Here is a 23200-nt window from a genome sequence, read left to right as displayed (position 1 = left end):
CCTTCTCATGAGATTGAGAATTCCATCTAGTATGGCGAGAGAATAGTCCTTAAACTGTTCATAAGCTATGACGATTGAAACAATGTGTTTCCATTCAGACCTTAAGCCATTTAAAAAAGTGACCTTCATCTGATTTTTGTTCAAATGAACCAAATTCAGATAAAAGAGTAGTTTGAGTGGAATGAAGTAAATCAACATCACCATTGTATAATTCTTTCAGTCTTATCCAAATTTTATGAGCAGTATCACAAGAACTTATCAAACGGAAGGTATATGTAGGAAGAGTAAATCTTATAATTCTGAATGCCTTTAGTTTGCACAACATCAATTCTATTTCTTTATAAATAATGACCTTTTCTTCAACCAATTCATCAAATTCCTTTTGAGTATGAACTATTTGTTGAGTTTTTTCAACTTTGTATGGTCCTTTTTCAATTACATGCCAGATGATTGAACCATGAGTTTTAATGCTAAGAACATAGTCATCAAAATGAACTTCATAGTCTTTTGGAAAGAGAATTGGAATTCGATTTGTAGAACCAATAGCACCATGAAGATTGAATGAAATCGAGTGAGAATCGTCTTTAGACATTTTCAAACAAATTTCAAAAGAACGAAATTAGAATGAGCTCTATAAGCTAAAAACAAGTTTCAAACCAAGAATTGAATGATTCGAACTAAGAATTTTAGATCAAATTGCAATTAAAAGTTGAAAAATGCAGAATCAATCAAAAATTTCAAAGTAAAAAAGATTAAAGAACATGAAGAACTTTGAACAATTTTAGATTTGAAAACAACTTACAAAACCTCCTGCTTTGATACCACTTGATGAGAATAATAGGAACGATAGATTCTAAAATGTAAATGTCATTTGAAGATTCAATCAATTATTATGAACACAAAGATGTAAATAAGATATGTTTTCATTAGAGGATAGATAGAACAATTTGTTACAAATAAATTTGCATAACTAGTATGTCTCCAAAACTCTATCTAATCTTCTAACTAATACTCCTATATATATATATATATATATATATATATATATATATATATATATATATATATATATATATATATATGTGTGTGTGTGTGTGTATATACACACACACACACACACACACACATATATATATATATATATAGGCATCAAAGAAGCACTAGAAAGGAATCCTAAGTCAACAGTTTAGGACTGCAAAACCAAATATTAAATCCAATTCCTAAATGGGAAATACAACCACCCAATTCGAAACATAAGAAAAGACACTAAACATTACAAGCACAAATAACTAGACACAACTAATTCCAAATCCTAACAATTTTGGTGTATTAAAGTTTGGATCATGGAAGCCTTAGACATTATTATGGATAAATTTGGAAACTTTATCCATCTAGACATCTTGTTAATTCAGATCTGAAAGTTGGAGACTTGGATTTAATGGATTAAGTTGAGAAAGATACATTTTTTGGTCCCTTTGAGACTTAAAGTCTAGATCTTGGTGGTTTAGAACTTCTTAATGGATAAAGTTAGAAACATTATCCATTAATACATTGGAAAGAATCAGAACTAAGCTTTCGGGATCTTTAAATCAGAAGAAAATGGATTAAGCTCATTTGAGTTGTTTAGACCACTCCCTAAGGCGTAGCCTTTGGCTGCGACGACATTGCAACTGGGGAATAAATGACTGTCGTAGCATTTTTTTTATCCACGACATGGCCAAGGAAGGCCACGTAGAGAGCTGTTATTGGCAATTTTGACCTTAGTTTTGACTGTTGACTGTTTGATTGGTTTGACTTTTGGTTAAACTTGGGTAAAATGAGTATTTGACTAAGGATTGGTCTCGGTTTGGACATTAGGAAGCTTGTATTGGCTATGGTGTTGTTGAGGTAGTTGTTGAGCTTTTGTTGAGTAGTTCAAATGAGTCTTATCACTATACTTTTAGGTCGAATACACCAATATCGGCCCACTAGATTATGTTATGTAGAATGTTAGCTGTCTATGTGACTCTTGCATGTATGATTTGGTTGGAATACACCCCAAGGCTGGGTTTATTATTATATGTTTGATTTGAAATAAACACTAGGGTTAGGCCCATTCTTGTATGATTGGTTGAAATAAACCCCATGGCTGGGCCCTAGGGAAGGGCCCATGATTGTTTGTTGGGTTGGAATATACCCCAAGGCTGGGCCAACTGATTAGTAAGGTATGTGGTATTTTGGGAAACTCACTAAGTTTGTGCTTATGGCTTATGCTTAAAATGTTTTAGATACTTCTGGTTTCAAAATGAAGGGCCCCACTTGATTGCACTGCATCCCGTGGAGATTTACTGTACACTGAAATTTTACGAATTACACTGATGTTTTGTGAATACTTTGGCTCTGATCATCCTTTGGAACAATAGAGGAATTCTTTTAACTTATTTAAAAATGAAATTTTTACTCGGTACTTTTAGGATGTTACATTGTGTATGTAAGGCTTTCCTATAATACCTTCACAACAACTCAAGCATCTCAAACATAGTAACTAGGAATGCATGTCATACAATCTCAATCCATCTTGTAGTGGATACACAATTACATAATCAAACATTTTTCAAACCCCTATATATATATATATATATATATATATATATATATATATATATATATATATATATATATATATATTGGATAAGGTTCAAACAGGAATAAATATAAGGTTGAGAACGCGAAAACAAACCTAAGAGAGATGATGTGAGATTTGGAGGGGTTGGCATACAAGGTTGTGAGTCGTGGCCATGCTTCAAGGTCAGTTTTCAGCAGATGAGATGTTAGTTTGGATAGAATCAGAGCAGCTTCCCAACAAGACATTGATGATGATTTGATCTTGAAGATACCAAAGCATGTGATCTGGGTTTGGTTTCTTTTCTTGGGATGTAAAAATTTTTCTGGAACAACTACAGTACCATCGATAAACCATAGAAGATCAAGACCTATGAGGGTTGAGGAGACTTTTTGACGCCAAACAGAGTAATTTTTTTGGTTAGGCTTATTGGGAAAGTGTGGGGGTGTTATGAGTTGAATGATGATCTTTGCAGACATTGTATCGTTTGAGCTTGTTAAATCATGTAAGCTTCGATACCATATAAATGATAGACTATTACAGAGTAATGTTACATAGAAAATTTATAGAGGTTTCATATTCAAAATCCATGCTTTACAGAGCTAGTATAAAAACTATATATATACATATTTTACAACAGAAAATTAGGGAGTCAAATCCCATGATTCTAGGTGATGAATCTTCTATAATATAGGTTGCTTATAATCCCACAAATCAAGTTGTAGATTGATAATTTCCATATCAGATAGATATGGGTTTAATATTGTTCATCTATTTTTTCCCGTTATTATAATCTATATAAATCCCAAAAGTATCTACTTCTTATAGGTATATGAGAGTTCCCCATTCATTTTTGTTGATATTTCAAAATACAATGTGATAATCAACAACTAAATGAAATTAAGTTTTGATAGTTAAGTTCTATTACATTAACTTTAAATCAATGCAAGGTATAACATACTACTTTTTTAATATTTTTTCGGAACTTGAATCCGTTCTTGACAAAAAATTTATCATCTCTTTCACACTGGAATTTTTTTCTTCAACATTTTTTTCTGCATTTTAATCTTTTTTACAACATTTTCAAATGGTTTTGATGGCATATTAAGCTTTTCTTCAACATTATAACTCCAAATTTTTACACCATTAAAATCCAATTTTTTGATCCATCTTTCTAGCCAAGTATGAGCTTGAAGGTCTTTCTGGAACTTATAACATATTTTTTGTTTTATAGGGAAAGAAAATGATAATTATCGTTAAAAGGGTCGATTGGTGTGAAAGAAAGAACTTGTAAAAACAAGTAATAGAATGATTTTTGAATTAGGGCGTGGTTGTTTTCATATCTGATATTTTAAGAAATTCTCAACAGTATTATGATGAAAAGAGTAACCGATTATATTTGGCTATTACCCAAGTTGCAAAAACCACCCATCTATGTCTATCCATTCTTGTGTGTTTGTGTGTGTGACACATGAGGTATCTAGTCAATTCATATGGTTAAGATTACATATTTTACGTAAACTGGTAGACAATTATAACTACGTTTCTATTATGTGTTAAAATGTCATTATACACCTCATATCAATAAATAATTCAAAGTACATTGCAACTTCATTTTATTTCCCTAGTTTCAAGTCTATTGCGCATATCGTTTTGTTATTAATAGGCTTGGAAGCTCTTTTCTTCAAGTGACTTTGGCTCTAGTTTAAAGGTTATTCAAAATGTATCCTTCCAGTGGCAACATGTATGTAATTATTAAATTCTATTTACTTATTTTGCTAAAATTGCATATAGGTAAAAGTTTATTGGTTCATTCTTACAACTTAGTTCACCATATATATATATATATATATATATATATATATATATATATATATATATATATATATATATATATATATATATATATATATATATATATATATATATATATATATATGATTTGTGTGTGTATTCCGAGCTTTCACACCGCACAGAGCAAATCTGTACTCCTGGTCAGAATATGGTACCAGATCATTCCATGGGTAAAATAGACCCACACTTTTATTTAATTTCTATAAAATGTGCCCTAGTCCTTCATCTTCTAGAAAATGTCCTCTTTGGTACCTTAACTTCAAGCTTTAGCGCATCGTTCAATCACTCTTAAGTGTAATAGATTGACTTATTGACCATAATCAATCTTGATGAATATTAAAAGTGTAAGGAAAGTATGGGGGTGCATATTTGTTTAAGTTTATTCAAGATTAAAAGTAGAATGTCATTCATAGGCGAAACCGTTGAACGAACGGGGGTCCGGGGTAGCGCTCTTAGGAGCGGAGTCCAAGGGGTGGCAACCCCTGGCGGGTCCAAGGGGCAGAGCTCCTAGCTAGGGTTGAAAATAAACCTGGTCTTTTACATTGTTTTGATCCTTAGAAAACCCGAATTTTTGATAGTTTCTGACTGTTGAAAACTATCTTGTGACGGTCTTCAGAAATAAAACTATTTTATGACAGTTTTTTTATGACAAAGGTACCTAACCATTTTTTGGTCATAAATCTGGTACTTACGAAAATCATATCATCTCATTCTCTTCTTCTGTTTCCTCTCATTTTTTTAGTCTTATCCATTGAGGAGTTCGGAAGTAACACCAATATCCTTCGATTTGAAAGTGTTTAACACGATTTTCAGAATTCCAAGATCTATTCTTACCGCATATTTCTAACAATATAGCCCATTCTCACTACATCACTCATAAAACTTTAATTAAATAGAAAAATAGAGAAGTTTGTCTGCAAACCATTCGAATGTAAGATTGGTATATTAAGGAATATATTTAATCATACAACTATTTCCAAATCATTTTACGACATATATTTGTTATAGGTTTTCAAATATAAACTAATTAATATATATATATATATATATATATATATATATATATATATATATATATATATATATATATATATATATATATATAAAGTTGGGGCTAGCCCAATTGGCTAACAAAGAGTTACTAACAAGGAGGTCATGAGGTCTATCTCAGACATATACTAAACATATAAAAACATGTCGGGATATCAAATTTGGTCCCTAACTTTTTTCGATATCATGGGGGTGCAGATGGTTTCCATTTATATCGTGGTTGATCCCTCATCAACATAAAATGACTTTTATATCCTTTTGAATTTATTTTATATTTTCTTTAATTACAATTAAAAAAAAAATAATAATAAATAACCCCCTCACCCATCCGCCTTCTCCCTTTCTTGACCCAAGAAATCGACTTTACCCCAAACCACCAAAGACATCTCGCCACCGACTGCCTACCTCTTCCCTACGGGTCTCGTGAGTAGACTCACAAAGAACCTTGATTCGATGTCGTTAGAAAATGGAGAAGCTCAGAAAACATTATCGTGTGGAGATGAGAAGACAAGACGACGAAGAAGTATTAAGGTCTTTTTTATTCAAGTCCAACTGTAGATTTGATCAATCAAGACGATGATAAAGTAGATGGATGAGATGAAGTGAATTAAGATGATGTGTTATTGTATCCTAAAGGAATCAAACAAGCAACCAACCTCCCTCTTAATCGACAATATTAGGGTTTAACCGATAATAATGTTTTTGCCTGAAAAAGAAATAGAAACGACCTTTGATCAAAAGCCAAACTTTTTTTTGCTAATTTTTCATTTGAAGGTATCTGTGTGTGTGTGTATGTGTGAAAGGAGATGATACGATGATGAGTTTAATAAAGAGGAAGATGGGTGTAACACCGAAAATTTTAAAATAATTTTTCACAATTTATAAAAACATTTCTCATTAATTTTTCATAAAAACATCAGATTTAAATCTCAATTCACATTACACAAAATCCCAAGATCAATGTAAATATATCAAAGTCCCCTGCGTGTGTACAGATCAAGCCGGCGCCTTCCCACGGTCATCGCTAGTACCTGAAACAACAACACTAACACTGTAAGCACGAAGCTTAGTGAGTTCCCCAAAATACCACATAAACACATATTAGCCACTCGAGGCTATAACTCTATGGGTCCGTGCACCCAACTCTGTGAACCCTCAGGTTCTAACTCTAGGAACCTTCCGGTTCCAACTCTGTAATCATGCACAGCATAAATCACATAGAAATAATGCAGTACAACACATAACATACACATAACATACATACACTAACACATAACTCTGATTACCTACTCAAGGTAAAGTATAGTGAGAAGACTCACCTCGCGGATCTCGATGACTCACAAATCCTGAATCCCTCGTGCCCGATCCTCCGAGCTATAATCCTCCTATAACATCATATGTCTCTAATTAACACTTTTTATCTCTAAGGTTGACTATCCCTAAGAAGTCAACACAGGTCAACTCTGGTCAACGGTCAACGGTCAACTTTGACCGGACTCGGCGAGTGCACGAGGGCAACTCGGCGAGTCTAGATGTTTTCACCAACTCTCTAGGATTCCCTTCTTACACGTCGAGTACTCCCCCTGACTCGACGAGTTCCACCTGGAAGAATCGCGGGACCACCCCGACTCAACTCACCGAGTCTCAAGAACGACTCGGCGAGTCCCAGCTCGACTCAGACCACTTGACAACTCTCTCTAACTCGCCCTGACTCACTGGGTCAATCCATGACTCGACTGGACCACTCACTGGTCGGTCCAAGGCAATCTTCAAGCTACTCGCCGAGTCTGCTCATCGGACTCGGCGAGTCCATGCCATGCAATCACTCAAACTTGCTTCTAAGGTCAGATCTATTCCAACAATTCATAGATCTGGCCTTCCTAGAATGATTCACCACGTAAAGCTCCAGACTTTGTGCATAAACAACCTCTATATGACCATATATGAAGAATCATCAACAAATCTCACTACTCAAGGTCATAACCTCCATTGTTCTATATAAAGCTTGATGAATGAGGCTCTCTGGACCTCTATGGATCCAGATCCGAAGTCTCATCACTAGCAAGGGACTATTTGGCCGTCCAAACAACTCAACAAGGTCACAAGAAACCCTAAAATCAATTATACTTCACAAAACAGGAGATGAGCCGAAATCATACCTTTAGATTGAAGGGCTAAGCTTCAAATCCACCGAATAGCAGTCCCCTTTGCCTCCTCTTGGCTAGAGCCTCCCTCTTCTTTGCTAACAACACACAAATGTCAAGAAATGCTTCCTTTCTCTCTCAAATCGCTAAAGCACTCTAGGGTTTCTCTCTATGGACTGTTGGGTGCAAATGACGGCCATAAGGCCCTTTAAATAGGTCCCAAGCCCGAGAAATTAGGGTTTCATTAAACAGCGTGGACTCGCCGAGTCCATATCCTGGACTCGCCGAGTCCAGACGAATCCCGCGTCCAGAATCGCGACCCTACTCGGCGAGTCTGAGCTCCAACTCGCCGAGTCCCCTCTCACAACACCAAAAAAAACAAAACAATAAAATACCTGGAAATCCAGGCTGTTACAACTCTCCCCCACTAGAACTAGACTTCACCCTCGAAGTCTCGCTCTGAAAATAGCTCCGGATGCTGCTCCCGCGTCTCGCGCTCCGGCTCCCAGGTCATCTCTGATCCCTTCCGGTGTTGCCACTGAACCAACACCAGAGGTACCTCCTTGTTCCTCAGTACCTTGATCTTCTGATCTCTGATGGCTACTGGTCTCTCGGCATAATTCAGGCTCGCATCCACCTGAATATCCTCTAATGGAACTACTGCCGACTCATCGGCAATACATTTCCTCAATTGCGACACATGAAAAGTGTTGTGGATTTGCCCCAACTCTGCTGGTAATTCCAAACGATAGGCTACCCGGCCTACCCTTGCAATCACGCGAAATGGCCCAATATACCGGGGCCCCAACTTGCCCCTCTTCCTGAATCGAATCACTCCTTTCCAAGGAGAGACCTTCAGGAGAACGAAGTCGCCGACCTGAAACTCAAGCTCGGATCGGCGTCTGTCTGCGTAACTCTTCTGTCGGCTCTGGGCGGTCAATAACCTCTGTCTGACCTGCTGAACCTGCTGTGTCGTCTGAAGCACGATCTCTGTACTGCCCATCACTCTCTGCCCAACCTCTCCCCAACAAATGGGGGTCCGACACCTCCTACCATACAACAGCTCAAAGGGTGGCATACCAATGCTCGAATGATGGCTGTTGTTGTAGGAAAACTCTGCCATGGGTAAATACGCATCCCAGCTACCCCTGAAATCCAACACACATGCTCGAAGCATGTCCTCAAGCGTCTGAATCGTCCGCTCACTCTGACCGTCTGTCTGGGGATGATATGCGGTACTAAAATGCAATCTAGTACCCAACTCCTCATGAAATTTCTTCCAGAATCTGGAAGTGAAACGCACATCACGGTCTGAAACAATCGAGATCGGCACCCCATGCCGAGATACCACTTCTCTCACATATAACTCCGCCAACTTCTCCGCTGAAGAACTCTCACTGATGGCAAGAAAGTGAGCGCTCTTCGTCAACCTATCCACAATCACCCAAATTGCATCAACTCCTCTGGCCGTCCTCGGCAATTTGGTGATGAAATCCATAGTGATCTGTTCCCACTTCCATTCGGGAACCTCCAATGGCTGCAACTTGCCATGCGGCCTCTGGTGCTCGGCCTTAACCCTACGGCAGGTCAAGCACCTCTCAACGAACCATGCGACGTCTCTCTTCATACAGGGCCACCAATACTCTTTCCTCAAATCCAAATACATCTTCGTGGCCCCCGGATGGATCGAAAATTTCGACCGATGAGCCTCCTCCATCAAAGAAGTGCGCGTACCACCCACAAACAGTACCCAAATCCGACCCTGAAAAGTCATAAGCCCTCGCCCATCCGTAACGAATTCTGAAACCAAACCAACGACCCGTTCCCTCTTCTGCATCTTCGGCTGCACAGCCTCGGCCTGTGCCCCACGAATGGCATCCAATACCGGAGCTATCATGGTCAATCTCAAACATACATCTCGCAATGGAGTGCTCTCCGCCCTGCGGCTCAACGCATCGGCCACCACGTTGGCCTTGCCCGGGTGGTACAGGATCTCACAATCATAATCCTTGACCACATCTAACCACCTCCTCTGACGCATATTTAGATTGGGTTGATCCATCAAGTACTTCAATCTCTTATGGTCCGTGTATATCGTACATCGAACCCCATATAAGTAGTGGCGCCAAATCTTGAGGGCGAACACTACTGCCCCCAACTCTAGATCATGCGTGGGATATCTCGTCTCATGAGGCTTCAGCTGCCTCGATGCATATGCTATCACATGACCCATCTGCATCAATACCGCACCCAACCCCAAAATCGATGCATCACAATATACTACAAAATCCTCCATCCCTTCCGGGAGAGCTAGTACCGGGGCTTTGCACAACCTCTGGCGAAGTGTCTCAAAGGAGGTCTGCTGCTCGGGACCCCATGAGAATGCAACACCCTTCCGGGTTAATCTGGTGAGCGGCACTGCGATCTTGGAGAAATCCTTGATAAATCTCTGATAATACCCTGCTAGTCCAAGGAAGCTCCTGATCTCAGAGGGTGACTTTGGCACCTCCCAACTCATCACCGCCTCAACCTTGGCCGGATCGACCAGAATCCCTTCCTGGTTAACGAGATGTCCTAGAAACTGGACCTCCCGTAACCAGAAATCACACTTGGAGAACTTTGCATAAAGCTTCTCCGATCTCAATACCTCAAGGACCTCCCTCAAATGCTCCTCATGCTGCTCTCTAGATCTCGAATACACCAGAATATCATCGATAAATACAATCACCGACCGATCCAACATCGGCCTACATACCCTGTTCATGAGATCCATGAACACCGCCGGGGCATTGGTGAGCCCAAAAGGCATCACCACAAACTCATAATGCCCATATCGCGTCCTGAATGTTGTCTTCTGGACGTCCTCATCCCGCACTCTCACCTGATGATATCCCAACCTCAAGTCGATCTTGGAAAACCAAGAGGCTCCCTGCAACTGATCAAATAAATCGTCGATCCTCGGCAACGGGTAACGGTTCTTGACCGTCAGCTTGTTCAACTCCCGGTAATCAATACACATCCGGTGTGAACCATCCTTCTTCTTGACGAACAGAATGGGTGCTCCCCACGGCGAGCTGCTCGGCCGAATGAATCCCTTCCCCAGCAACTCCTGAAGCTGCGAGGATAACTCTTGCATCTCTGGAGGTGCAAGACGATAAGGCACCTTAGCTATAGGCGCAGCCCCCGGAACCAAGTCAATACCAAACTCTACTTGCCTCACAGGAGGTACTCCCAGCAGCTCCTCGGGAAAGACATCTGGAAATTCTCGCACCATCGGTACCTCCCCAACTGAACTCGGTCTCTCAGAAGTCGCTCGCGTATCCATCACATATGCCACAAAACCCTTACAGCCCTGCTGTAGACACTGCCTCGCCCTAGCGGCCGAACAAAAGGCTGATCCCGAACGTGTACCCTCGCCGTACACCGAAAGAACTCCCCCACTAGGGTCTCGTATAGTCACCAGCTGACGCTCGCAGTCGATAACCGCGCCGAATCGGCTCAACCAGTCCATGCCCACAATGACACAAACATCACCCATCGCAATAGGAATCAGATCAATCGGAAACTCAACCCCAAAAATCTCTAACACACATCCCCGGAAAACCTATGTGGCACAAATCACTCTATCGTCAGCTATAGAAACTCTCAGAGGCCGACTCAATGTCTCACGACTAACACTGATATGCTGACCAAAGGCCAAAGATACAAAAGACCGACTCGCACCCGAGTCAAATAACACTAAAGCATGTACAGAGTTCACAAGAAAGGTACCTACGCATAACATAATATAGGCATAACATCATATATCAAAAATAAATACACGAAAGGAAACATACCAGCCACAACATCGGGCGCAGCGCGGACCTCCTCCGCAGTCAACTGGAAGGCTCTCCCTCGAGCTCTCGGCGCCTCGGCCTTCACAGGCCGACTCTCTGTAGCTCTGATGGCGGCAGGAGCAGACCCCTGAGATGCTCCGCGCAACTGCGGACACTCGGCCTTCCGGTGTCCGGTCTGGTTGCAGTGAAAGCACACTGCAAACCCCTTGGGGCAGTCCTTGGCCATGTGCCCCTCCTTGCCACATTTGTAGCAAGACCCCGCTCGGCAAACTCCGTCATGACCCTTGCCGCACTTTCCGCAAGTGCGGCCCTTCTGGCTCCCTGGTCTAGGATCAGCAGGCTTGGCCCGCTTGGCGGCCGGCTGCGACAGTGCCGGTCGCCGATCCCTCCCCTGAGACTCCGCCTCCTCCCTGGCCTGAGTCTCAAGCTCAATCTCCCTCTTTCGGGCATTTGCCTGAAGCTCGGCAAATGTCCAGTACGAGGAGTTCGCAGCGAACTCCCGAATATCCCGCCTCAAGATGCTCAAGTAGCGGCTCATATGTGCCTGCTCAGTGGACACGTGCTCAGGGCAGAACATCGCCCTCTCGTGGAACATCCTCGTGATCGCTGTAACAGACTCAGTACCCTGCTTGAGGGTCAGAAACTCCTGTGCTAAACGCTCCCTCTCCACCTGGGGAACGTACTCATCCCGAAACATGGTGGTGAACCTCTCCCAGGTCACCGCAGAAAGCTCAGCAGGCGTATAATGCGCCGTCACGAACTTCCACCAGTCCTTCGCTCCCAAGCGAAGCTGGTTCAACGCGAACCGGACCTTCAAATGCTCAGGAGACGAGCAAGTGAAGAAACACCCCTCAATATCAGATATCCACCTCATAGCTGCCACCGGATCCTGAGTACCATCAAACTCTGGTGGTTTTGTGTTGCTGAACTCACGGAACAGAAACGCATCCCCACCCTGCGGCCTCGCAGCAGCAATCGCTGCGGTAGCCGCTGCAGTAGCAGCCTCAGAAAGAGCGGCATAACGCTCATCAAACGTCTCAATCAATGTGGTCTTTATAGACCCAAACATCTCCGGTATCTCTGCCCTGATGGCCGCAGCCACCTCCTCCTGAATGATCCGGCGGATCTCCTCCTCACTGGTACCACTGCTCTCGGGCATCAAACGTGTCCTCACCATGATCTACCTCTGAAATACAACATACGATAAATTAGAATCCACACGAGTATGCCCACACTCGTCAACTCTTTCCTCCTCGATTCTTGGCATTCCAAAGATTCTGACTTGGGCTGCACACCGCCCCGGTGCTTTCAGTAGTACGGGCCCAATACTACTGTCCGCACCGCACCGGAATACACTCCAAGTCCTTCTCTTTGGATCCCAGGTCTCAAGTACTCTATCATGCATAGACCACTCTCTAATAGATCTCTCATAAGCCCCTCGCTGCTACCTACTCACTCTCAAGCATCTCATAGCAGCTCACATCTCCCTAGGCTAAGGCATCACAAATCAGGCCACCCTAGTCCTAATAGCAATACCTAGCCTACTCTAGCATGCGGATACATCATAACAATATCACATAATATATAAAGGTATTTTGGGAAATCACCGTCCGGGCGCTGACTGATCGTACACACATCTCTTGCTCTGCGTTTTTTTTTAAAAAAAATCTTTTACTCTTTTTGAAAATACATTTTAAATTCTCAGTTTGAGTTCAAATACGCCCGAAGGTGTACTCGAATCCCTCAAACCAAGGCTCTGATACCAACTTGTAACACCGAAAATTTTAAAATAATTTTTCACAATTTATAAAAACATTTCTCATTAATTTTTCATAAAAACATCAGATTTAAATCTCAATTCACATTACACAAAATCCCAAGATCAATGTAAATATATCAAAGTCCCCTGCGTGTGTACAGATCAAGCCGGCGCCTTCCCACGGTCATCGCTAGTACCTGAAACAACAACACTAACACTGTAAGCACGAAGCTTAGTGAGTTCCCCAAAATACCACATAAACACATATTAGCCACTCGAGGCTATAACTCTATGGGTCCGTGCACCCAACTCTGTGAACCCTCAGGTTCTAACTCTAGGAACCTTCCGGTTCCAACTCTGTAATCATGCACAGCATAAATCACATAGAAATAATGCAGTACAACACATAACATACACATAACATACATACACTAACACATAACTCTGATTACCTACTCAAGGTAAAGTATAGTGAGAAGACTCACCTCGCGGATCTCGATGACTCACAAATCCTGAATCCCTCGTGCCCGATCCTCCGAGCTATAATCCTCCTATAACATCATATGTCTCTAATTAACACTTTTTATCTCTAAGGTTGACTATCCCTAAGAAGTCAACACAGGTCAACTCTGGTCAACGGTCAACGGTCAACTTTGACCGGACTCGGCGAGTGCACGAGGGCAACTCGGCGAGTCTAGATGTTTTCACCAACTCTCTAGGATTCCCTTCTTACACGTCGAGTACTCCCCCTGACTCGACGAGTTCCACCTGGAAGAATCGCGGGACCACCCCGACTCAACTCGCCGAGTCTCAAGAACGACTCGGCGAGTCCCAGCTCGACTCAGACCACTTGACAACTCTCTCTAACTCGCCCTGACTCACTGGGTCAATCCATGACTCGACTGGACCACTCACTGGTCGGTCCAAGGCAATCTTCAAGCTACTCGCCGAGTCTGCTCATCGGACTCGGCGAGTCCATGCCATGCAATCACTCAAACTTGCTTCTAAGGTCAGATCTATTCCAACAATTCATAGATCTGGCCTTCCTAGAATGATTCACCACGTAAAGCTCCAGACTTTGTGCATAAACAACCTCTATATGACCATATATGAAGAATCATCAACAAATCTCACTACTCAAGGTCATAACCTCCATTGTTCTATATAAAGCTTGATGAATGAGGCTCTCTGGACCTCTATGGATCCAGATCCGAAGTCTCATCACTAGCAAGGGACTATTTGGCCGTCCAAACAACTCAACAAGGTCACAAGAAACCCTAAAATCAATTATACTTCACAAAACAGGAGATGAGCCGAAATCATACCTTTAGATTGAAGGGCTAAGCTTCAAATCCACCGAATAGCAGTCCCCTTTGCCTCCTCTTGGCTAGAGCCTCCCTCTTCTTTGCTAACAACACACAAATGTCAAGAAATGCTTCCTTTCTCTCTCAAATCGCTAAAGCACTCTAGGGTTTCTCTCTATGGACTGTTGGGTGCAAATGACGGCCATAAGGCCCTTTAAATAGGTCCCAAGCCCGAGAAATTAGGGTTTCATTAAACAGCGTGGACTCGCCGAGTCCAGACGAATCCCGCGTCCAGAATCGCGACCCTACTCGGCGAGTCTGAGCTCCAACTCGCCGAGTCCCCTCTCACAACACCAAAAAAAACAAAACAATAAAATACCTGGAAATCCAGGCTGTTACAATGGGTGTGGTAGAGAAGTTGATTCTAGCGATGAGTGGTGGCTAGAATGGATGGATATTATGGGGCATGTGTATTTGTAAGTGCATAATTTTGTGGTGGTTGGTGGTATTACAAATGGTTGGTAGGGGGTAGGAAGAGTGGTTGATGGTGGTGTTTTGTGGATGATGAAGGTCTTTTCTGGTATTGATTAGAAATTGTGGCAGTGTTGGAGAATGGATGGATCAAGGTGGTCAACCGATTTTATGTTAAGGATAGTGACACGATGGTAGTTGAATGACAAAATAAGGGTGGTGGATATGATCACTGGTGGTGCTCCGGTGACGACAAAGGTATGGTGGTTTGGGTGATGACCGGTGGTGGTGCTAGAAGAAGGGAGAGGGAAAAGTGCATATGTTTATGGTGCTTAACGATGACAGACAATGTTGTGGTAGACGGTGGAGGTGATGGTGCCATGGTGGTTGGCGGTGGTGATAATGGTAAAGCCTTTTCTAGTGGTAATGGTGATGGCTGGTATTAGAAGATGATGGTGGTAGTCGGCGGCAAAAGAAGAGAGAAGAAAAAGGTTGACGTTGTAGGATTAAACTAAATCCTGATTTAATAATAATGTAAATATTAATTTATTTTTAATTATTAACAAAAAAACAAAAAAAAATTAAAAAGGATATAAAAGTCATTTTATATGAACGACAGACCAACCAGAATATAAATTGAAATCAAAAGGACCTTCATAAGACCGAAAAAATTTAGGGATTAAAATTATTATTATTAAAAACAACCATTTATGAAGATTAGTCTTAAATGAATAATCTAGTTTCTCTACACAAAAATTATCTTGAAGATATTTTACGTATTAGAAAAAACCTTGAACGACTTCGGCCATTTGACTAGTTTTCGTTTTAAGGCTGCGTTGAGTGGTCACCGATGGTTTAAGAGTGAAGAGGATGTCATGTCATTATTTACTCATTCCACAACCAAGCCACTAGGTAGTGGAAATGGTATTCACTAGTGGTTAGGGTGTGAAGAGGCCAAAAGAAAGAAAGAAAAAGAGAAAAAATGTGAGGGGAAGAAAATTAAACCAATCAAATAATCTGTCTTCACAAAGACTTCACAGCCAAACCACCGAGGCTAAGGGTAGTGTTCACGCGTCCTTGGCCCCTCCACTCAAACTTTCACGCGTGAAGAGCTATCCACTCCGGATAGCCTAACTATTGTTGTATTTTTTACCCATATAACCCATTAGAAAAAAAATATGTGACTAAAATCAACTCGTTTACTTATGATAATTAAGTCGAAATTGTTACAACCAAAGCCTCTACATACTATACGTCACTATGAGTTTACGTGACACCACAGATAACCAAATGTCGAAGTCAATACAATAAACCAAAAGCTTAAGCTCGTTAGGGCATCCACAATGCATTGAACTCTATTCATTTTTACCCCACACACTACAAGAAAAATCATGAATAGCTACGGAAAACTTTTACGGAATCAAAATCCGTAGCAATTTTAGTACGGAATATGCTACGGAATGGCTTGTCGTAGCTATAATGCTACGAAAACGGTTACGAAATTGCATTCCATAACTAAATCCTAAATAGCTACATAAAGTTTCTACGAAATCAAGATCCTTAGCTATTCTACTATGAAATATGCTACAAAATGGTTGGTCGTTGCTAATTTGCACGAAAATGGCTATGGAATTGCATTCCGTAGCTAAATTATGAATACTTGTTACGAAATTAAAACCCGTAGCTATTTTACAATAAAATATGCTACATAATTTTTGGTTGTAACTAGTTCGTTATGGAACTTGTTATAGAATTCATATTCGTAGCTAATTGGCTATAAAATTCGCTACGGAATCAAAATTTGTAGTTAGTTAGCTACAAAATTGAAATCCATAGTTATTTTGCTATGAAAATTTGCTACACAATAAATTTTTGTAGTTAATCTACCATGAACTTGTGACGAAAAGATTAATCGTAGTTATTTGTGTATACGACTTGTTTCGGAATTTGCAAAATAACTACGAAATCAAAATTTGTGGCTATTTCTCTACGAATTATTCCGTAGTTAAATAGCTATGTAATATATTTCCCGTAGCAAAATATATAAAATTATTTTAAAGGAAACTAGTAAAAATCTTAAAATAAAAGAAGAAAATGATATCATCGTAATTTAAAAAAAGTTATGATTTTTTCTTAATTACCTAAATAAAAACTATATATATTACGTCGCATTATTTATTTTTACTTAAAGCTATTTTTCTCCAAATCATCCCAGTAACCCCATTCTGTATTCCCTTGTTTTCTCTCTTCGACTTTGGTGGAATCAGCATATTTTTCCCGAAATCATATTATACGTATCACATTTTAGATTTGGAAGCAGCATCAGGCGATCACGCATTAAAAGGAGTATCTATGACCTCGGTGGCGAAGTTGATCCGAAAATCTCAGACATCTGCAGTGTAATTAGGGATCTTAAAGGAAACGACGACATGTGATCGTGTGCAGCGAGGTTGTTGATCTCAAATGAGAAATGGTATCAATCAAATGGCGGAGGGAAGGGACGTCCGTGAGATCCAGTCTAGCAACCTTTCAATTCTCACCTCCCTCAACCTAAAATCGTACTCTCTCTCTCTCTCTCTCTCTCTCTCTCTCTCTCTCTCTCTCTTACTTCAATTGTAGTCCAATAAGCCAATTGATTTAGGTTTTTACATCGGATTGGTGTTAAAATTGTTAAACAATCGATTTTTTATTCAAAGCACATTGAATAAGAATTGAATTCTGCCTACTAAGTTGTCGTTATAACGATATAATTTGTAATTTTTTCGGCGATGTTCTAGTTAATCTGTTTAATAAATCTTGTTCAAGAGTTGAATGCAATAAATAGAACAGAGTATGTAACATGATTTTTGTTTTCCAGGTTTCTAAAGGGGTGATGACATGCGTAACTCAAGAAGTGAAGGATCTGTATCATCTTCTAGAAAAATGAATTTTTGCCTTTCGATTTGGCATGAAAAGTACAGCCTTTGTTGACAAAGTTTGCAAAACTTGGGGGAAAGATATCTTCAGCATCTTATGTAGCAGAAGTGCAACTTTCTTAGTACATTTTTGCTTTACCTTAAGACTCCTACAACAGGTATGATTAATTTCTTGTTTGACAAATAAATAGGTTGAAGCCTGCCTAATAATTTGAATTTCCATATCAGGTGCCTCAAGTGTACCAAACAATGACAGTTGAGACGTTATAAAAAATGGTTCATTTCTTTCACTTCTCAGTTGTAGAGAGGATCTCTGTAGATGTTGTCAAGCATAATTTCATTGCTATGAAAGTTGACCACATGAACAGTGCAATTATATTTGGTGACTTGTTGTGTCTAATTTGCATAATTTTGTTGATTCTCTCTCTCTTTTTTTAATTTATTTATATTTAGATTGTCTACTTGTTTTTTTCTCAAGGGATTTGAATCTGACACCCTGTAAGACCACTTGAGTGTTTTGGCTATAAATCTGAACAAATCAAGGTCCCTGGTCTATCCTTCTCAATGCAAAACATCAAATTTAAGTGCTATGCTTCCAAGCTTGGCAAATATTGTTGATAGAGAGCACAAAAAGCTTCTAGCTCGCAAATCCATCACTGAAAAATGCAAGGAAGAACAAGAACGCCACCTTCTTGAAATGGTTGATACCAATTCATTCATTTTCTAAACTTACACACACATACTGTGTTTCTAACCCTAAAGTTCTGTCACAAAGGAACGAGAAGAGGAGACAAAAAGAATAAAGCTACAGAAGAAAACCGAAGAAGCAAAACAAAAAAGCCTTGCAACCAAATTTGAAGAACGGAAGCACCAACGCATCCTTAAAGAAATTGAGGAAAGGGAGTGTGAAGAAGCACAAGCATTACTTAATGATGTTGGGAAACGTATCAAAAAGAAAGGAAAGAAGCCCATCATTGAAGGGGTAAGTAAAGTAAAAGAAAAGAAGAAAGATTGGTCCTTTTTTCATGCTGATGATTGTTGGCTGTTTCTGTTGACATTACAGGAGAAGGTGACGAGCTTGATGGAGTTGGCAATGCAAGAGCAAGTTAGAGAGAAGCAGGAAATGGAAAAGAAGATGCAAAAACTAATGCGATCATTTTGAAAGAGCCAAAAGGGAAGAGGTTGCTCCTCTCATTGAAGCTGATTTTGAAAGATGTTTGGCTGAAGAGAAACTCCACCATGAACATGAACAACAGGTAATCTACTTACTTTGTAACATAAAAAATATGTAAATGCCCAAGTTTACTTGCTAATTTATTTTTTGCATGCAGCTTGAGATTGAACTGAGCAGAGAGCGTCATGAAGGAGAAGTATAGACTTGCTCGTGTTATGGAACATAAGGTATGTATTGTATTTTTATTGTAATATGTATGTAATATCATGTCATATTTTCTTATAAACTATTCATGTATGTGCACAGATGGAACTTGAGGAAAAAGTTGTGAGTAGGCGAAAGGCAGAGTATGATAGAATGAGAGCTGAGAGAGAGGAAAGACTTGGCAAAATCCTCAAGGCACGAAAAGAGGAAAGGGACCTAAAATGGAAAATGTTGTTTTATTTAAAGACTGAAAAAAGAAAGGGTCAACTTAGGGGCCTGCAAACGGGAGGAAGAAGAAGCCTGCAAACGTGAAGGTTAGTTTTTACTTTTTCTTTTTGTAAATTATATTTTGTAAATTTGGCTCGTCCCTTCCTTTTCAAGTAAAATGACCAAAATTGGAAACACTTCGATTAACTTAGGGGCCAAAAAGAGCCATTTTACTTTGGACAAGGACCATACTTGTTACAAGAACCTCAAATAAGGACCAAATTTGCTTTTTGGGCCTAACATTGCAAAAATAGGCAATACTAAACAAATAAACGTTTCAAAAACCTCAAATAGGTTAAAAAGAGTGTCATTAAAGCCTGAAATTGCAATAAAACTGTTTTAGGACCAAAATTGCAAAAAAAATATTATTTAGGTCCAAAAATGTAGTTTATGTAAAGCCGAAAAAATCAATATCTATTTTTGCTGATCCACACACTTTGTTTGTTTGGGATTTACAGGGCTAAGTTGTATAGGACTTGTTATGTTGATGGGATGTAATAGTGGTAAGTTTTGTAAAACAAGATTAAATAAAATAAAAGTTAGTGTTTGTGATTTAGATTTGAAAATATTTGTGCAGGGTTTACTTTTATTGCAATGCATGTGACTCTTGCAAGCCCAGATGTTGATTATTGTTTGATCCCTGAGTCGTGGGGTCACCTTGCTATCTTGAAGGACATGGTGGCGTTTTTGAATATATAGAGAAAAGAATAAAAGAAAACGTGCCTATGGTAATTGTTGTAGCAGCAGGTGCATGACAAGAATTTATGGCTGAGAGCATAAGAGCCACCAACAACAAGGATGCCTATGGGCATGATGGTCTTTTAGCCACCAACAACAAGGATGCCTATGGGCATGGTGGTCTTTTAGACGACATTAGCCTGTGATACCTAAGTTTTGTGACAGTTTGAAACTCTTTTTAATGAATGATAGAATATTATGTATAAGATAACATTTTATGTTTAATTTGTAGCATTTTGATGTATTGAATATTATTATAGTTTCAATAGAAATACTACTTTTGGTTTTATATTAATTGTATTTTTATAAATTGATATAAGTAGTCGAATTCAATAACCGAATTTTATAAAATAATGGTACAAAACAATTGCTACGGACTTTGCTATAGAAAAATTGCTACGTAATTGGCTACCGAACAATTTCTACGGAATTAGCTGTGAAACAATTGCTACGGAATTAACTACGGAACTATTGCTATGGAAATAGCTACAAAAAAATTGCTACATAATTTGCTACGGAAAAATTACTACGGAAAAATTGTTACGAAATTGGCTATGGAAAAATCGCTACGGTATTAGCTAGGGAAAAATCGCTATGGAATATGCTACAAAAACATTGCTACGAAATTATTTACGGAAAAATTGCTACGGAATTTGCTATGGAAAAATGCTACAGAATTTGCTACGCATATGCTATGGAACTCAAATTGCAATGAATAGATGTCGTAGAAACTATCATAGCAAAATTGCTACGGAATTATAATTTCGTAGTTAAACAGTTTGCTACAAGAAATAAAACTACGGAGTCTAATTGAAAATTTACGTAGCAAATTCCGTAGTTATTTGACTTTAGCTACGGAATTTCATGTTTTTGCTATGGAATTTTTCTGTAGCTAAATCGAAATTTTCTTGTAATGACAATGCATTAAACTCTACAAATTCAATAGAGCATATTCAAAAAATATTTATTTAAAGATTTAAAGACTTTTCTTTTTCCCATTGAAAAGTTCAATGACCATTGAACTCCAAATTCATTGAATGCCAAGGTGGCATTTCACAATGGTAGAATTGTATCCATTGAATGACAAGTAGGCATGACACTTCATTCAACTCTTCCATTAAACTCTCCATTGTGGATGCTCACAAACATATAACAAACACATTAAATTTCCTTAACTTGAAATGAGATATAATTCCCATTGAATATTTACTTAATGCTATATAACACATTAAAAACAGACAAAAACTCATCATACATATATAGCTTGACATGGCATACAATCGATACTGAATCTAGCTAAGATTCAAGTTTATTTAGTTATTATATAATTTGTTGATATCACAAGTAGTAGTTAATTAAGAGGCAATTATCTGAATCTTCATGCCAGCACCACAATGACCAGGGAGAGTGCAAACGAAGTTATTAAGACCCTTCACAAGCCTAATTCGGTCTTTTCCACTTGTGTACACTTTTGCATTTCTTGGGCTGCTGCTGCACCCATTATACCCTGCCTTGTTCACTGCGACCACATTATGTGTTCCTCTCTTGTAGTTGAATACTGATTTCATGATAAAATTATAATAAAATATAAAATAAGATAGTAATAAAAAAACACCAATGTCACGTCATCTAATTATCTGCTTAACTCATAATCATTATTCTTATTATCGTACATATCTAAAATGGTTAAATATGAACTCACTATATATTACATACAAGTGAATACTACTTAGAGAAAGAATTGTGCGTAGTTTTGCAACAAGCCTCGTAATGGTGTCTGGTTATTAGGCAGATATCAGTTAACATACTGACAATTTATTAAATAAGGCATGTAAATATATGTAGTCAAGTTTTTTATTTTATAAAAGGTGATAGAATACCAAGCACGTCGCCGGCCCTGAAATTCTTGCCATGGGGCCAGTTGGAGAGGTTAAAGGTCCAGCCACTACGGCCGCCAACGACATAGGTGGCAGCCTGAGCTACCTGGCAATGAAGCACTGCCGCCACTAGGCAGAGCACCACCGCTGCTGCCATTGCACTGCCTCTTCCCTCCGTCATGGTATGGTCAAAAGTTAAAATAAAGAAGTGATGGTGGATGGTGTTCTAATGAATTTTGTGTTTGTTTGTGGGAAGTATGGATGGATATGCATCCAATTTATAGGAAAAATATATACTTTTTGAAAAAGAAAACATATATTATATTTTATTTTATTTTGAGTTGTTTCCGAAAATAAAAAGCAACAAAATTGTTTAAATCTTTTGGAGATTTATTTATTTTCTTTTTAAAAACTAGTTTATAATCCCTAAAAACCATGGTTATAAAATTAATTAAACTTTTATATTAAAAATCAAAATTATTGATCAATTATTTTAAATAAATTATTATTTAAGAGATATTTTTTTTAGTTATATAAAATTATAATCGTTGATTTAAATAAATACGTGAAATTATATCAACTTATAATTTGTATTAATTTTTTTTAATCTATTGTTATTATTTTAATATAATTAAAGTGAAAAAAAAATTAATATTTAAAATTTAAAATGGAAAATCAATTGTTAATTTAATGTAATAAGAGTAAGAAAATTAAAATTTAAACTTTAAAATGGATAATTAATAGGTTGACAAGTGGCATAATAGATTATATATAGTATTAACTAGTTTATAACCCGTGAGAACCACGGTTAAAAAAATAATTAAACTTTCATAGTAAAAACTCAAAATTATTAATTAATTATTTTAAATAAATTATTAATTAAAAACTATTTTTTTAGTTATATAAGATTATAATCGTTGATTTAAATAAGTATGTGACCTTATAATCTGTATTAATTTTATTTAATCTTATTTAATTTAATGTAATTAGAGTGAAAATTTTAAA

The 23200-nt window shown here is 38.6% G+C and overlaps 1 protein-coding gene and 1 pseudogene across 2 annotated transcripts; one reads left to right on the top strand and one right to left on the bottom strand.

Moving 5' to 3' along the window:
• The first annotated feature begins 15280 nt into the window (after nt 1–15280).
• LOC145064391 (eukaryotic translation initiation factor 3 subunit A-like) lies at nt 15281–20576 on the top strand (annotated as a pseudogene). The gene is made up of 8 exons (XR_013688059.1): nt 15281–15425; nt 18439–18635; nt 18711–18917; nt 18999–19191; nt 19267–19336; nt 19416–19627; nt 20039–20083; nt 20158–20576. The product of XR_013688059.1 is annotated as a eukaryotic translation initiation factor 3 subunit A-like (transcript).
• An 892-nt stretch (nt 20577–21468) lies between these two features.
• On the bottom strand, nt 21469–22429 carry LOC145062100 (basic blue protein-like). The gene is made up of 2 exons (XM_079009726.1): nt 22199–22429; nt 21469–21876 (listed from the first exon to the last, which is right to left on the bottom strand). The coding sequence occupies exons 1-2, from the start codon at nt 22374–22376 to the stop codon at nt 21674–21676; spliced, it is 381 nt and encodes a 126-aa protein (XP_078865852.1). The 5' UTR covers nt 22377–22429; the 3' UTR covers nt 21469–21673.
• Between the last annotated feature and the right edge of the window lie 771 nt (nt 22430–23200).

The sequence above is a fragment of the Lactuca serriola genome, chromosome 7 (assembly GCF_051521515.1).
Source record: "Lactuca serriola cultivar US96UC23 chromosome 7, Lser_US96UC23_V15, whole genome shotgun sequence".
Taxonomy (NCBI): Eukaryota; Viridiplantae; Streptophyta; class Magnoliopsida; order Asterales; family Asteraceae; genus Lactuca; species Lactuca serriola.
This window is presented reverse-complemented; position numbering and strand designations above follow the sequence as displayed.